This window comes from Emydura macquarii, unplaced genomic scaffold (genome assembly GCF_026122565.2).
Source record: "Emydura macquarii macquarii isolate MOO-44397 ecotype Brisbane River unplaced genomic scaffold, CSIRO-AGI_Emac_v2 contig_431, whole genome shotgun sequence".
In the NCBI taxonomy this organism is placed as follows: Eukaryota; Metazoa; Chordata; order Testudines; family Chelidae; genus Emydura; species Emydura macquarii.
In genome coordinates, this window is record NW_027130568.1 from 10667672 (window position 1) to 10684111 (window position 16440).

A 16440-nucleotide genomic window follows, 5' to 3' on the forward strand; every position below is an offset into this window, starting at 1 on the left:
TTAACAATGTTGTTTATGTCAAGATGTATTTTATTGTCTAATCTTAATAATGCATTTAGATGTGCAGAATGCTTTACAATAAAGTGAATGAATGTCTCAAACTGAACAGAACCCACAATCCAAACGGTCTGTCAAATGGATGCTACAACTCAAAATGAGCAAGTGGTCTGTTTGGTCATTGTAGGTAAGTTTTCAGGGTTTTTTTAAAGGATGTGAGTGAGGGGTCTTGGTGTATGCTGAGTTTGATTAACTTCACTGTCCCATCCTTTAAAACAGCATTTCTCAAAACGTAGGGTAGTCCCCACCTAAGATTGGGGACGTGGGGAGGAAGAAGACATAGACAGACCTGTCGATGACTTTTGTGAGTTTTGGCTCTCATCTAAATTGAAATAAACAATGAAATCTGTTGCTTTTGTGGTTTTGGAGAAAACTTGGAGCACTATCCACTAGGAAGTGTCGTGAATTGTTTATAAAATAAGATGGGTAGATAACACCACATGGCAATATTTCAGAAAGTGAGACTCATTTAAGTTTCCTGAAGTGAGAGCTCAGCTGTTAAAAGTCTGGGAAACACTGTTCTAAAAGAAATGAAAGTATTCTTCTGTAATCAGGACACACTGCTGCTTGTTTCCTGTTTGTCATGTACATGTACACCTTGTACCCAGTAGTCTGAACACTGCTACTAGCAGTTCAGGCTCCTGTACCAGATATAGGCTGTCTACAGAGCTTCCTTCTCAGAGAGAGAGACGAGATGTCTTCCATAAGATCCTTTAATGAACTGCCAGTTAGCTTAAATGAGATGTTACATAAAGTGTAACCATCTAGTGACTGAACCATATTATACAGTTTAGCATTCCATTACATCTCCTCCTTTTAGTTCTTAACTTCTACCATTTACAAAATTTATACTATCCTGTTACATTTGAAGTTCAGTACATATCAGTCTGTTAAGTGTCTGAATATTTTCTAGTTACATGACTTGAACATGTAACAACTTGGTCATCTGGCTGTCCATTAGTTGTAACAACTAGCTGTGGTTGGTTTAGGAATTCTTCAGTCACCATCTTCTTGTTTTGCGTCCACCTTCTGTAGAGTTTGCTCTGTTGATTGTTATTTCTGAGGAATAAACTGTAGGATGTTGCAGGTTTCTGTTGAACTCTCCACTGTTGGCCTTGATTACATATGATCTGGGTGCTGAATTCTTTTTCTTTACACCAGCTGGAGTTGTCCATCCTTTTTCTCCATCCCGTTTGATGCAAACATGGTCACCAGGTTCTAGACATGGCAGTTCTCTGAGTGATGTCTGTTATTAAAGTGTCTGTAAGCTCTTATTTGCCTTTTTATCTGATTTGGCTATTCTCTTCATGTCTGGCCACTCTGGAGATATAACTACAGTTCTGACTTTAGAAAAGAATCTAAGTTGTCTTCCCATCAGCGGTTTTACTGGACTATATCCAGTAGCTGTTATCAGTGTTGGTCTATGACTCAAAAGAGCCAGGAATGGATCTTCCTGCTGTGGGATTTTCTTGACCATCTATCCAGCTCTCTCAGCCTCTCCATTTGCTTTTGGAATGTGGGCTGCTAGTAACATGTTCAAAATCATAATATGTTTGGAATGACTCAAATTCTGCTGAAGTGAATAGTGGTCCATTGTCCATCACTATTTGTGCTTGAGTACCAAAATAAGCAAGAGTGCACTTCAGTTTCTCAGTATCTTGTTACATCTTAAAAGTACATTATTTCTATATACCTGGAAAAAATAGTCCACTATGACCAGGTAATGATGTCCTCTGAATTTGCCTAAATCTGTACTTAGTCTCTTCCAAGGTGTATGTGTGGTAGAGGTGGAGTTTTTAAAGGCTTTTTTGTTTTTTGTTGGTCTGTTCTGCATTGTTCTCATGCAGATACTTTATTCTTTATCCTTGTTGATGACTGGTCACCACAATGAGTGGTTGGCCTGTTCATAGTATTTAGTTAGTCCTTGATGTCCTTCATGGATGAGATTTAGGATTTATTCTCACTTTATTTGGGATTATGAAGCAGTCACCTTTAATCATCAATCCATTTGATTTGCTTAATTGTCCACATACTGCAGAGTTGTTTCTTGTCGCTTCCTTAATGTCCTTTAGATACTTGGGCCAGCTGGCCCTAATGAAACTAAGAACATCTTGAAGTTGTGTGTTTCTTGAAGTTGCTTTTTGTAGCCTCTTTTCTGACACAGATCTGTATGTGTCCACAGTATCCATGTACGCCTTTGTCATCTTTGAGTACAATGCCAGGCTCTGTGACAGTGTCTGCTACTCCATTTTTTCCCCCAGGAGCATATTTAGCAATTGGGTTAAATCGCATTAACCTTACCCATGGACACTGACCTCTCAGTAGTGTCTGATCCAGATCTTTTCAGTTGATGAGGGTTACAAGAGGTTTATGTTCTGTTATCAGCCTAAATTAATCCAATCCACATAAATATCTGTAAAAGTTCTCTCATGCCCATATGCTTACCAGACACTCCTTTTCAATCTGTGTATACTATTTTTCTGTTTCTGTGACTGTGCAAGAACAACATGCATGTGGCTTGCACTCAGATCCATGTTGTTGCTGCAGTACACCACATAGTCAATATCTGCTTGCATCTGCACTGACCATTGTGGGTTCGTTCATATGATAGTACTTGAGAATTGGAGCTGTTGAGATTTTTTACCTTGAATGAAGGCAATTTGCTAATTTGACCTCCATAACCAAGAGCTGTTGGACTTGAACAGTTCATTTTGCCTCTCTAGAAGGATCTTGTAGGTATCGACCAAGATAATTTATGATAATCAGAATGCCTCTCTGTTCTGGTACCTTTATTGGTGCATTCAATTCTCAAATTGCTTTTAATTTCTCAGGGCTAGGACTGATTCCATCTTTGTCTGTCACCCCAATTCACGTTTTTGGGACAAAGTGGAAAATGCAATTTTCCTTGTTTAGCTTCAGTCTAGATTGACTGACTGATTAGAATTACAAATCCATTAATGATTTTGTTGTGTTCATCTGTCAAAGACCCATATATGAAATATCTATGAAAACTATAGCTCACTTGTGTTTAACAGTTCTGCCATCTGTCTTTGGAAAATATCAGGTGCACTGGTAATTTCAAAAGGTAATCTTCAAAAGCAAAATCTTCTAAAGGGTGTGATAAAAGTAGTCAGTTTAGCACTTTCTTTGGTTGAAGGAATTTGCCATAATCCACTGGAGGCATCCATCTTGGAGAATATTGTAGCTCTTTTCACTTTGGAGAGTAAGTCATACAGTGTTGGGGAGGCTATATTATTCTCTCAAAACTGCTTTATTAAGTCTTAAGATTCACACAGATTTGTATTCTTCCATTTGTCTTTGTAACCAGTACCACCGGGGCACACCATGCTCAGAGATTGTCTTGATTATGCCAATCTGTTCTATTCTCTTTAATTCAGTTTCCACTTTAATTTGTTTCTGTGGTGAATTGGACTATACAGTTCAGAATACGTCCAGGGCTAGTCAGAGCTATTATGTGACTTTAGCTCTGGGAGGGGTTGGAGGTGATTGATTGTAAGTCCTTTTTGAGATGACTATGATGTTTGCTACTCTGTCAGTTGACTTTCCATGAATATTCAGTTGACACCAAGCTTGCCTGGACAGTGATCACACATACTAGGTTCCAGACATGTTTCTTCTTGATTGCCTGTAATATTAGTCAACTCCCGGACTGTCTTGTATGGCAAACAGCTGCAAATGTCTATATTTTGTGCACTGCTTACACTTCCTGGATTTTGTCCCTCTTAGCCTCAGTTGTCTTATGATGATGACTTTTGGCAGTCATGCTGTGAGTCTCTTCACTGCTTCTAAGATAGTTTCAGGTTTTTCTTGTCTTTGTTTTGCTGTTCCACTAATTCTGTCTGTTTTCCTGTTTGTGTAGTTTAAGTTAAGTCTGTTTTTAATTCTAACTGCTGTGAAAGATTTTTATCAGTTAACTGAAGAACCAGCCTGTCTCTGATATTTTGCATATCCCATAATTTGCAGTCCCAAAACAGTTTTTAGCCAATGCATTCAATGTTTTTATAAAACATTCAGCATTTTCCTGTGGTCCTTGAATTCTCTGGTGAAAACATGCTCTTCCATAAACCCCATTTTTCTGAGGTTTAAAGTATACATCAGACATAGCGCAAGAACTGTTTCATGGTGATCTTTGACTATCTTCAGTAAAGGTTAAACATCTGCCTGCTTCCCCATAGCATAAATTCAAGAGCATACCTGAATGTTTCTGGTTTTCATGTGGAGTTTGATTGCGATGCAAAATAATGCTAACTAGTGCTTCTAGTGCATTCTGAAGGTTTATCAATACCAAAGTTGTGTAGGACATTGAAGAGTGGCATATTTGAGACCCTGCCACCTTTATTGCTTTGTTCCTTCTGTTTCTGTTCTCCTCTGGCATTAGTTTACTTCTGACACCATGTCATGTGCAGCTTGTACATGGTAGGCTGCAGGACTGCTACTAGCAGGTCAGGTTTCTGTACCATATATAGACTGACTACAGAGCTTCCTTCTCATAGAGAGAGACCAGAGACGTGTCTTCCGTAAGATCCTTTAATGAACTGGCAAGTATGGCTGAGGCTAATTTAAAATAAGGTCTGTTACAAACAGCACCACCTAGTGGCAGAACAGTAAAATGTAGTTTATCATTTCATTGCAATATTTTTGCTTATTTTAAATATGTTTTAGTAGTTTGAACAATAATGTACATATGTAAATGCATAGATTCATAATCCCAATTAATACAGTTAGCGGCAGTGTACCTTCATGAGTTTTTCTGAACACTCAGTGTTGATAATGAGGTGTTTAGTCTGTGGTCTTTTAGTTGGTCTTACAATTTGTTCCACTCTGATAAATGTAGTATAAAAGAGGGTTTTTGGTTAGATTAAAATATTAAGGATATTTGTGATGCATACAGTATAGATATCAATCTTCATGCTTGGCACTCTTTCTATTAAGAGTGACCCGACAGGTTAATGATCCCTGAGAGACAATAATGAGTCAGTTGGAAATTAAGGGTTTATTAAAACAACAGGAATATAAAAACTAGATTACCTTTTACTTATACGGATGGGGGGGGGGGGGTACGGCTGTTACTTTTAGAGCAAGTTTTAAATGAAAGCTAAAAGGGAGAGAGGAGAGAAAGGGTTAACGTCTTACCAGCATCAGAAAGAGCTGCAACATGACACCCAGAAGCTTGCTGAACAGCAGAAACACAGAAAGACGGCTTGTACGATTCGATACGCGCTCGGAGTCAGTCGGGAGCGGGAGAGATAGGGATGGGACAGATAATCAGTCTGGCGGACGGTGAGCTCTCTCAACCGGAGCCTGGGGCGTGCCCCGGTTTTATACTAGGGGCTTCAGGTAGCCAAGGTTGCTCCGGATTGGAGGGGAGATATTTGAACCAGGACAAACCTTTGGCTGGGTGATGAGGCAGCTGCTCTTGGTCACCTGGTCAGTTTCAGGAGGGGCGAGGAAATGGCCTAATAAGGTCAGGTTGAGGTTTTGCTGATGCACCAGGTGGTTAGGTGGGGGCGAGAGGTGGACATATCAGGTACTGTGTTGCAACAAAGAGATGCTGCACATTTTTGTAATCAGTTTCTCTTCTCTTGGTGGATAGCTATTTCTTTATCCATAGGAGCATAGAAGATTAGGGTTGGAAGGGACCTCAGGAGGTCATCTGGTCGAACTCCCTGCTCAAAGCAGGACCAATCCCAACTAAATCATCCTTGCCTGGGATTTGTGAAGCTGGGCCTTAAAAACCTCTAAGGATGGAGATTCCACCACCTCCCTAGGTAACCCCTTCCACTGCTTCATTCCCCTCCTAGTGAAAAAGTTTTTCCTACTATCCAACCTAGACCTCTCACACTGCAACTTGAGACCATTGTTCCTAGTTCTGTCATCTTCCACCACTGAGAACAGCCTAGCTCCATTCTCTTTGGAACCGCTCTGCAGTAAGTATTAAGGCTTCATATAACAGTACCTTAGCAGGTGCTGAGTTTTTTCAGGAGGTTCCGTACTATCCAGAAACAGTACTGGTCATGACGTGGCTAGAATTTTTTTTTTATAATCTGATTTTTCATCAAAATTGGTTAGTTAAGTTTTTGGACTGTACAATGATGTATACAGGGAATTTGTCTGCTTCCCTTTAACCTCTCTAACATAAGACTAATGAGCCTATGGCCCTCTGACATCTCCATTAGCTATTAATAGGTCCCTGTGTGTTTAACAGTCTACAGTAATGGAACTGTCACAAGATTTGCCAAAGAATTGTGCACCAATTTTACTTTTTTAAAGAAATGAGGTTTCTAATCTTGATTTGGACAAAACATTCCAAATGTGCTTTGGATGCTGTGGTGATCTATTCCTGAGTCAGCAACAACATGAAAAAGTGGATGAGGTATAAACTGCTCCATTTGTCTCAATATAGGGTTAATTCTGAAGCCTTGTGACCAATGTAAATGGCAACAATATCTATTTCATTGAAGATCATCTCAGTAGAAACAACCAGCTAATGTCTGTCTATTGAAATCAGTGGTGGGGAGTGGAACAGCAGCTTTTCTGTTGGGTTGCTGAGATGAAGAACAAAGAGCTCGTCTTCTCCTTAAATCATACTGCTTCACTTCTCCATAACAGCAGGAAAAAGGAGGAGATGCATCTTCTTCCCATTAGCTGCACCTGTGTCCTGAATGTCGAAAGTTAGTTGTTCAAAGCTTTTCAAATTTTAGTTGTTCACTAAAAATAACTAATTTTGATGTGGGGGAGAGAATAGGGAACATTTTTCATAATATTTCTGTAGCTTCTCTGCTACAACCTTATTCCTCTTCTCTTAAGAAGAAGTTATGCCTATAACACTCTGTTTGCTTCAGCAAAAGAGCAATGACCTCTGCCACTTTGGTCTCTGCCTTCTCTTTTCCTCTCCTCCTGTTAAGGAGTAATAGTGCTTTTGCTGCTCTATTCATTTATTCCTCCCTTTTCTCCAAGGAATGGAGCCAGCCACTCTCTGGCCAGCCCAACTTAGCCCACTCACCAGGGAAAACTTTTCCTTGCAAATATGTTATTCCAGTCATGTGGAAAGAAGAGAATTTATGATTAACTATGAATGAAAAGGTAATAAGTTCAGTGAAACCAGGAAGAAAAGGAACAAAAACAAGGCATATGTATTAAGTTGTATTTAATTTTTTTGTTAAAATGAGACATTGACGTTGACACTGTTAGTATTAAATACAATATATGACTGGTTTTATCCTTCACCGGGGCTAGTAAGATTAATTCTCATGTTAGCAGGTACCAGATAGATTTTTCAAGCACTAATAATAAATATAGCTTTGCTTTATAATAAGACTTACTTTCTTTATGAAAGTTGATAGCCATTTGTAGAACTGATGTAACCAAACGTGGTAGTATTTGGGATTTCTATTTAATTCTAAAGAAGATAGATGAGTGTTTTTTTGGCCAAGATGTTGTCTGTTCAAGTTTTTAGCTTCTTAACAAGCAACTGGAAGTTTTTAGGCATGAGGCCAGTAACCTGAGACGTGTTCAGTGGATTTATGTCAGAGTTGGCAGAGAAGTTGTAAAAATGTATAGCTAATCGATAGGAAGACACGACAGCTGTTTAATTGTTATTGTCATTTAAGGAAAGATTTATTTAATTTTGAAGTTGTCTTATGTCTTTTAGTTTTTCACGTAGTATGTGCACAATTAGTGTAGATTCAGTATAGTACATTAGTAAAGTTAATTTTTACCACAGTTTCTCTCCATTCAGAACACAGGCTGTTCCTGGTTGAGTTGATCCTAGTCCTTGCAAGTTGGTAATAGGTCATAAATTCCACCGTTTATTTCATGATTGTAATGTTTCTTTAGATTCTTTTCCTTCTCTAGTACATGGCCTACATTGCAAAACTTCATCACCAGTTGTAAAGACAGATGAGCAAGTTCTTCCCAAAGAACCATACCATTGTTGTTCAAGTAGGCTAGTAAATTAAAACATTTTCAGTTGATGCATTTCCAAAGAAAAAGGGAGTATGGGAACTGTTAAAGTTGTAGTATTTTGTTTCTTGAAAATGTAGGGGTTTTTTATATATCAGAGTTTTTTTTGCTGGTGATGGAGATTTTAAGTTTATTTCTTAAACATATGAATATCCGTGATCAATGTCTCCAAAGTGAGGCAATTTTCAGACTATTCTCACTGTACTTTTATGGGTGCCCAAAATAGTACGAAACACCAATGCTACTGTCTCTATGGCCTGTCATTCCCCAGCAGACTATAGCTTCCCTGACCTATTGGACTTCTCCACAAATAGCTGTTGTCATTTCTCCCTTTCCAATTTTTTAAGGGAAAGAATGGGGACAGACAGGCTGTAAGCTTTTCAGATTTCTTGGTGATTTTAAAACCCTTCTTGTCAGTCTTCAGAACTCAAACAGAAAAGAATCCCATATAATATTGCAAAATATGGCAGTTGAGATGAGTTAACTGTGCTTTTCAAGTATTTGTATTGTAGTTGAATACTACCATAGTGAGGACATTTGGGAAATTCAAAATTTGCCCATTCTTGACATGACGATTAATGTCTCACTTGTAATGCAGAATGAAAGTAGTTTCTTTTGCTCTGTGAATTGAACTTTTGGGTAGTGTGACACAGTATTCCAAGGAGGGCCATTGGCCCTGAGAGTACAAACATAGGAATCTGCAGGATGCTGTTTGGTTAGGTATCTTTCTGACTGTTGGATGGCTTAATCTGTTTTTTTGCTGGCAAGTAGGAGTGGCTAAGTGTGTCAATTTGTCAAATTTGGTTGCGTGCGATGCACAGTAACTAAGGAAATAGGTGCTTGATAATTTTTTAAATATATAAATAATAATTCAATTCCAAGTCAAGCAGGATTATGGATGATGGGTCTTATCATGGGATAAATGTTTTATCCCTGAATATGGTGGTGTGGTCTTTGTCTTGCCTATGAAAATGAACTTGTAGTCTTGATTACTGTGACTGGTGTTTAGATGAAGTCATCGGTAAACAGACATTTAGGGTACGTCTACACAGCAAAGAACAACCCTCAGTTGTCCTATCCTTGCTGACTTGGGCTTGCAGGGCACAGGCTGCAGGGCTGTGTCATTGCTGTGTAAACTTATGGGTTTGGCTGGAGCTCAGGCTCTAGGACTCTGCGGGGTAGGAGGCTCCCAGAGCTCAGGCTTCAGTCTAAGCCCAGAAGTCTACACAGCAATGAAACAGCCCTGCAACTGGAGTTGGCTGGCATGGGCCAGCTGCTGTTTTTTTCTTTGTTGTGTAGATGTACCCTTAAAGTGCTGCTTGGAATAAAAGATTTCAAAGTGTCACATTGTAAATGTATTGCATTTTTTGTAAAACTTTATTCAAAGGGCAAAGCTAATATTTATCAATACAAATTGATATTTGTATTATGATAGTTCCTGAAATCCCCAGTCAAGATCAGGACCCAGTTGTGATACACTATACAAATGCATAATGAGAGACAAGCAGTGCCCAAATGATCTTACAATCTGAAGACTATACACAAGGTTGGTGTACTAGCCTTCTATCTTTTAGCAGCCTGAATTCAAATACTGGATTAGGGAAAAATATGAAAATGAGTTTGGTCCTGTCTTCATTGCTATTTGTGCACATCACAATTGTTGCTACACAATTTGGCACAATTGGGAGTTTATGCACAAAATAGAGCCAGAACTGTTTTTGATATGTTGTTAATTTTGCAAATGATCATGGTTGAAGTTTGAATTGCAGAGATGAAAGTTGAAACTAGACAAATTCAGTCTGGAAATGAGGTGCAGATGTTTAATTGTCAGGGTAATTAATCACTGGAACAGCGCCAGGATTGATTTAAAAAAAAGGTGATTTAAAAAAAATTAAAAGTAGTTTTTTTTTCATTTAAATAGACATTTTTCATTTAAATTTTTGTATTGAAATTTAATACAGGTGTATATTTAATAAATAAATCTGTTTAAAATTAAATTTGAAATAGACAACCTACATTAAGGCCTAAATTTACTGTAATATAGTAAAGTAATGCAATTGAATACAAAAATATTAAGCAGTTGATATTTGCTGCCAATTTTTTGAGAAAGTCACACTCTGAACTGGAGGAAGCAACTGGCTAAGCAGCTGGACCCAGAGTTGGTTTAAGAGCTAGAACAGCTTTTGACGACAATATCCCCTTCCGCAGGTGCAGAGAGTATTTTCTTCATTTCAGTTCATTCAGCTAGTTCAGTTCAATGACTAGTTCATTCAAAGTTAAGAGGCAAATTGAGAGTTAGAAAAAAGCAGGAAAGCTTGTTTTCTCTACCATAAAAAATGGGTTTGAGGATGAGATCTACTAGTTTTAAAATCTTGAGACACAGTGACCAGAAACATTCTGTTCAATTCATTAACTGCGGATAATACTTCCTTAATTTAATAAATCAGTTAACTTGTTTTGCATTTAAAACTTTGACCTTTTTTTCTTCTGTATCCGGCACATTTAAGGTAGTGTTGTTTAATACAAAAAATTAAAATGCTGTCCTTATGCATTTTTAAATTGATTTGAATTTTCATCCAAATAGAGCTTGACACAAATCACAAATAAAAAGTTAATCATTTAGTAAATAAATGCATCATTCAGCATTTTCTAATATTCAGATTTTTAATTTTTACATTATTATTATAAGTGTAAGATAAGGTATATAATTGCTTACATGTGTATAGATGTAATGTATTCTCTTGATTAGCAAAAAGCACTATATTTAGTGTAAAAGCATTATTTAGCTGAAAATCAACATATTTTAATGTGTTAATGGTAATATTTTAATATGTTGCATCCAATGAAGTGGGTTTCTGCCCACAAAAGCTTGTGCCCAAATCAATTTGTTAGTCTTTAAGGTGCCACAGGACTCCCCATATTTTAATAGTTACCAACAATGAGGCTCAATCCTTCCTTATGAAAATAACTAAAAAGTATGAATGGAAAACATGATAAAAATCAATTATTTAAACCAAGGTTCCTGCTTGCTGATTTAAATCATGATTAAAGTCAATGATTTAATTTGCTTTGATTTAAATCAATCCACACTGGAACAAACTTATTAGGAATTGTGGTGGATTCTCCGTTACAGGCATTTGTTAAATCAAGTTTGGATGGTTTTCCTAAAATAAATGCTCTAGTTCACACAGGAATTAATTCAGGGAAGTCCTATGGCTTGTGTTATACAAGAGGTCATACTAGATGATCACAGTGGACTCTTCTGGCCTTATAATCAATGAATTATCTATGAATGCTATGTGGAAAAACTTGTTAAGTGTCTTTATTTGCTATCTGTGGCTCAAGTTAATTTGATCCAGCACTTTACACGAGTCTTAAATTTACTCAGACATTTAAAAAAGGCAAAATTCTATTCAGGCCCATCACCATGGCATGTATGCATTTTCCAGAATTGCATCAAGCAATGCGATTAGCTTGTCACTTGTGTTCTTTCTCCCCAGCTATGCAAAATGATTTTATATCGGCTGTGCCTGTCTGGCAGTTACTGAAGGAAAGCTTGAATAAGTGCTTTGGAAAAAGGAAAAACTGTCATGTGTTTTTCAGAAGGAGTGTTCTCAGTGTATGGAAAAATATAAAATGTAGTAAGAAGTAAAATGTATTGTGTAGTTTGCCAGTGGCATATGAATTGAAACAGTTGAGATAAATATATTAGCACCAGATTAAAAGTTGTATATTGATTTGAGGACTTCAGTAACTCAGCCAGAGGTTATGGGCCTATTACAGGAGTGAGTGGGTGAGGTTCTATGGCCTGTGGTGTGCAGCAGGTCAGACTCAATCATGATGGTCCCTTCTGACCTTAAATTCTATGAGGCACAGAGGTCTCCATAGTAGCTAAAGGTGGTCTGTGAACAGAAAAACTAAAGGGATATTGTTTTAGTTGTGCTCCTTTAGGATTTTGGCCCATGTATGTTGTCACTTCAGACCTAAACTGTGGTGAAGGGAACTTAAAATTATTCAGTAGTGTGTCCTTTCTCTCTACTTGCTACTTTCAGCCTCCCAGAAGTCCTTAACTCATCATTCCTATGCAGTCCTGTCCAGTATCCCTTACAGTATTTGTTTGAGAATTTGGAGAGAATGAGATCAAATGAATACCAGTGTGCTGCAGATTTATGTACTGATATATTGCATAGCTGTATTGTGGAAGATGAGTGGGGGTTTTTTAATGATAGGGAAGTGGGAGATTTTGACAGTTGAGTCAAGCACAGTTTGTTTTTCTGAAACCCATGAATGTTTGGGACAGCCTTTTTCTGTATGCAGGAGACAGTTGTGGCTTTTGTTACTGGAGAGAAAATACATCTCTTTTTCTTTTTTTATTTTTTGGGCAGGGACAGAAGTTCCCTCATCTATAAAATGGGATAATAGTACTGGCCTGCCTCCCAAAGTTGTGAGAACAAGTCCAGAAATTCTCAAGAGGCATGCGGTTCATATAAGTCCCAAGATAGATACTTCAGCTTGCATCATGGGATCTACTATCCCCCTCCCCATACAAAACAAATAGAGGGTGAGGATTTGACCCACTAAAAATGTTTTCTTTTGAAGATTTTTGGTCCATTTAACGTACATAACTTTATTTTTTTCTGTCTGAAAACTGAGAAGATATTCCTTATTGAAATTCTTCAGGCATGTAAGTGATCCACTTATAGGGAGGATCTGAAAGGCTTAACTGTTTGTTCTATAATTTTTCTAAAATATTGATTTCTGAATTGCAAATGTTGAATGTAAAGTACTTTGATAAATCCTATTTTAATTGTGTTTCAATCCAAGCATGACCCTTAGTTGCTGAGCTTACTGGACATTTGATTGGAATAAATTTTTTCTTACAAACATAAATATGCTTTTTTCCCAGAATCAACGAATCCCATCTGACATGGTATTTCTCAGAACTTCAGAGAAAACTGGTATGTTTAGGTGCTTTAATTTTATTGGTTAAAATGTTGGAGCTTTGTGAGTGCAGTGAATTTTTTGTTTGTGTGCTTGGTGTTTTGATTTAGAATGGTCATAAAGATCTATGATAGAAGATAGACCATTGATAATACAGTGTATAAGCAACATCTTGTGAGCTGTGTGACATTTATGGACCATAACAAATTTGAGCAGATCAGGAATCCATATTATGAACTACAGTGCATGACACTTCTAAAAATATGCTGCCTTGACTGCGTGTGTTGATTTATTATACATACATCTTTTATATCAAGTACTCAAATACTTAACCCAGGTGTTGAAGTAAAGGCAGACTGAGACTATTTTGTGTATTTGGATTAAAGATATGAATAACTGTTTGATAAAACATGACAGTATGTATAAGGTATCTATCTTTATGACCTTTCATCTATATGCAAATATATTGCAAATAAAATGGAAATAATTGCAATTTCATTGTTACTAAATCATTACTAGTTCACTTATTGCATTCTATTCAATATGTAACAATAATATGTGATTCTAATGGTTTATATAAGTTTTAAAATTGACTTCTAAATGAGGAATTAGATAGGTTACTTAGAGAACAGTTAATACTGCTACTTAGCACTTACTGTATCGAATGTCTTATATTGTGCTAACATTAATCAGCTGTGATTAGAACTGTGCGGGAACTGGCACTTCTATTTTGTGGGCAACTCCATGATTTCAAAATTGGTTTGTTCCAATGAATGAATTGAATGAAAAGAGAGAATTTCTAAACTTCCTGCTAAATGAATTTCTGGGGGGAAAAAAATTGTTTTGCTGCTTTTTCAACATTTTACATTTTTAAATGTTGTTCTACTATAAAAATTTTGAAAGAAAGTCAAAATGTTTCATTTAAAAATGTTGAAGTGCAATGTTTCAATCTTATCAATACTTTTTTCTGAAACGGGATTTCTTTGAAATGCACACATTCCCACAAGAAGTTTTGTTTCGACAAAATAGCAATTCCAGTTTAAAAAAAAAAAAATTGCGTTTAAAAGTTTTGACCAGCTGTAGTTTGAATTGTAGGTTGAATACATAAGTAAATAAATAAGTAGTATTTATCCCCATTTTCAGAAGGAAGAGCCAGAGCCAGAAAGGTTAAGTGACTTGCCCAAAGCAACCACATAGAAAGTCAGTGGCAGAGCTGGAATTAGAATTCAGGAGTTGCTTGTTCTTTTTAGAGCGATTGTCCCCATACAGATTATTGTTGATACCCTGTGCATTCAAGTTTGGATTATTTTAGACAGCAGTGTCTGTTAGGGGCTGAGTGTCTACCAGGCATGTCCTCATGCCTGCAACACAGGGCGTAAAAGTCAGGGAAATCCTACTTGCTCTTCAGATCCTTCTCATGGAACATTAGTTCAAGTTGGAACTCTGCAATGGCCAAGCCCTTTAGTTCACTGCGAGTCCTTATCATTTTTTGTAAATAGCTAGTTAGCATTAATTAGTAGATAATTGTTAACATGGTGATTAGAGATGATTAGTATTTTCTTTCTGCCTTACCTCCACACTTTTTTTTTTTTTTCATTCTCTTATTTTGCGAACTTGCGAACTTCCCTCAGGAAGCAGAAATCATCTGGGTTCAAGAATGACTCCTTCTGTGAAGCAGTAATGCCTCTTAAAGACCGGGAAACCAGATAGGTTTTTTTGTGTCTGGGGGAAGGACACATTGCTGACTAGCTCTGAGTTTGTGAATCATTCTAAAAGAGAACATAAAAAGCTAGTGAGGCATGCCAAAAATATTGGCTTTGATGCAGATATGTGTCTCTCTTCAGAACCCAGGTCTCTAGGGCTAAAAATAGTATAATAGAAATGTAGGTTTGGAAGAGACTTTGAGCTGAAAGATACCAGCTCTCTGCATGGAAGCAGGACTAACTATATTTAAACTATCCCTGACAAGTGTTTGTCTAACTTGTTCTTAAAAACCGCCATTGACTGGGGATTGCACAACCTCTCTTGGAAGCCTATTCCAGAGCTTAACTATCTTTATAGTTAAAAAAAACATTCTTATTATCTAACCTAAATCTCCCTTGCTCAGATTAAATTTCTTGTTTTACCTTCACTGGATATGGAGAACAATTGAACACCATCCTCTTTATAACATGGTGCAGCTCAATTCCTGCAGATGGCCACCCCTCGCCCCCCATCCATTCGGGCTAACAGTCAACCCACGACCTGACCTTATTAGGGCAGGCAGCCAAAGGATTGGCTCCCACCTCATACATGGGAAATGAAACTGACCATGGGAAACTAAATTTACCAGCAACCAGGAAACTGAACTTACTGCAAGTGTCCCCCGGCCAATCCGGTGCTGGCACGTAGCCCATAGTATATAAAAAGGGGTCTTTCCCAAGCCCCCGCGGAGAGCCTCATTGCAACCAACCTGATCATCTGGTCCAACTCTCCCGCTCCCGTGTCCCGTCCCCCTCTCCCCCCCCAAGCGCGAAACGTCTTTTTGCCGGCCGAAAACGAATAATGCTGTGGATTCTAGTCTGTGTGGTGAGGAGTTATCTATCAGTCTGTATTTTACAGCTACGTTGTCTAACTGCCCGTTTGTGTCTTACGGTTAACTGTCTGTGTGAAATCTCTGTGTGTCTGTGTAAAAGCATTCTGTCTTGTAGTTAACTGCCTCTGTGCCTTGCAGTTAACCGTCTGTGTAACCCCTTTCTGTGTCCTACAATTAACAAATTGTCTGTGTAGCATAGTGGTAAGTGTCCCTGTCTGCTACGTGTGAGACCAGGGTTTGATTCCCGGGCAGGGAACCACTGTCTGTTTAAGTAACCCATAAGCATACTTAGTGACGTTCCCCCATTCCCATATATTCCCTTGTATCTTTTAACGCCCACACCATCACCCCCCCATCCAGGACCCCGCAGATTATCCCTTATTATTCTCCCAAGACTTTCAGCCACTCCCCTCACCTCCCGATAACCTGCACATAGTCCCTGGATGGTATATATAACTTTGCCCCTTTAAACTCTATGGGTTACCTGTTTGTTATTTTTTTGAAATATTTACTCAATAAAAAACTTTAAATTAGTTTAGGTCTTTATAGTTAGTTGCCTGTTTAATACTTTCTTATATCAATTTATGTTTTGTGCTTAATTGTTTTTATATCCTTTTATATTAGTCTATATTTTATAGTTAATTGTTTGTTTAGATAAGTATAACTAGTTAAAAATCTATATTACTCCTGTTTTTATAATAAAACTCATTTATTCCCTAACTGACTCATTATTGACCCTGGGGGATCACTAACCTTTCGGAACATAATAGCCTTAACATATTTGAAGACTGGTAGCAAGTCTCTCAACAGTCTTCTTTTCTCAAGGCTAAACATGCCCACTTTTTTAATCTTTCCTCATAGGTCACATTTTCTAAACTTATTGT

General features: G+C 37.6%; 1 protein-coding gene across 3 annotated transcripts in view; it reads left to right on the plus strand.

Moving 5' to 3' along the window:
- The window catches only part of ATP9B (ATPase phospholipid transporting 9B (putative)), a 308847-nt gene that overhangs the window by 78821 nt on the left and 213586 nt on the right, over positions 1–16440 (plus strand). For all 3 annotated transcript variants that reach the window (XM_067537529.1, XM_067537530.1, XM_067537531.1), the window contains one exon: positions 12947–12998. In XM_067537529.1, the coding sequence (XP_067393630.1) occupies positions 12947–12998 (52 nt within the window). The remainder of the gene's footprint in view (positions 1–12946; positions 12999–16440) is intronic.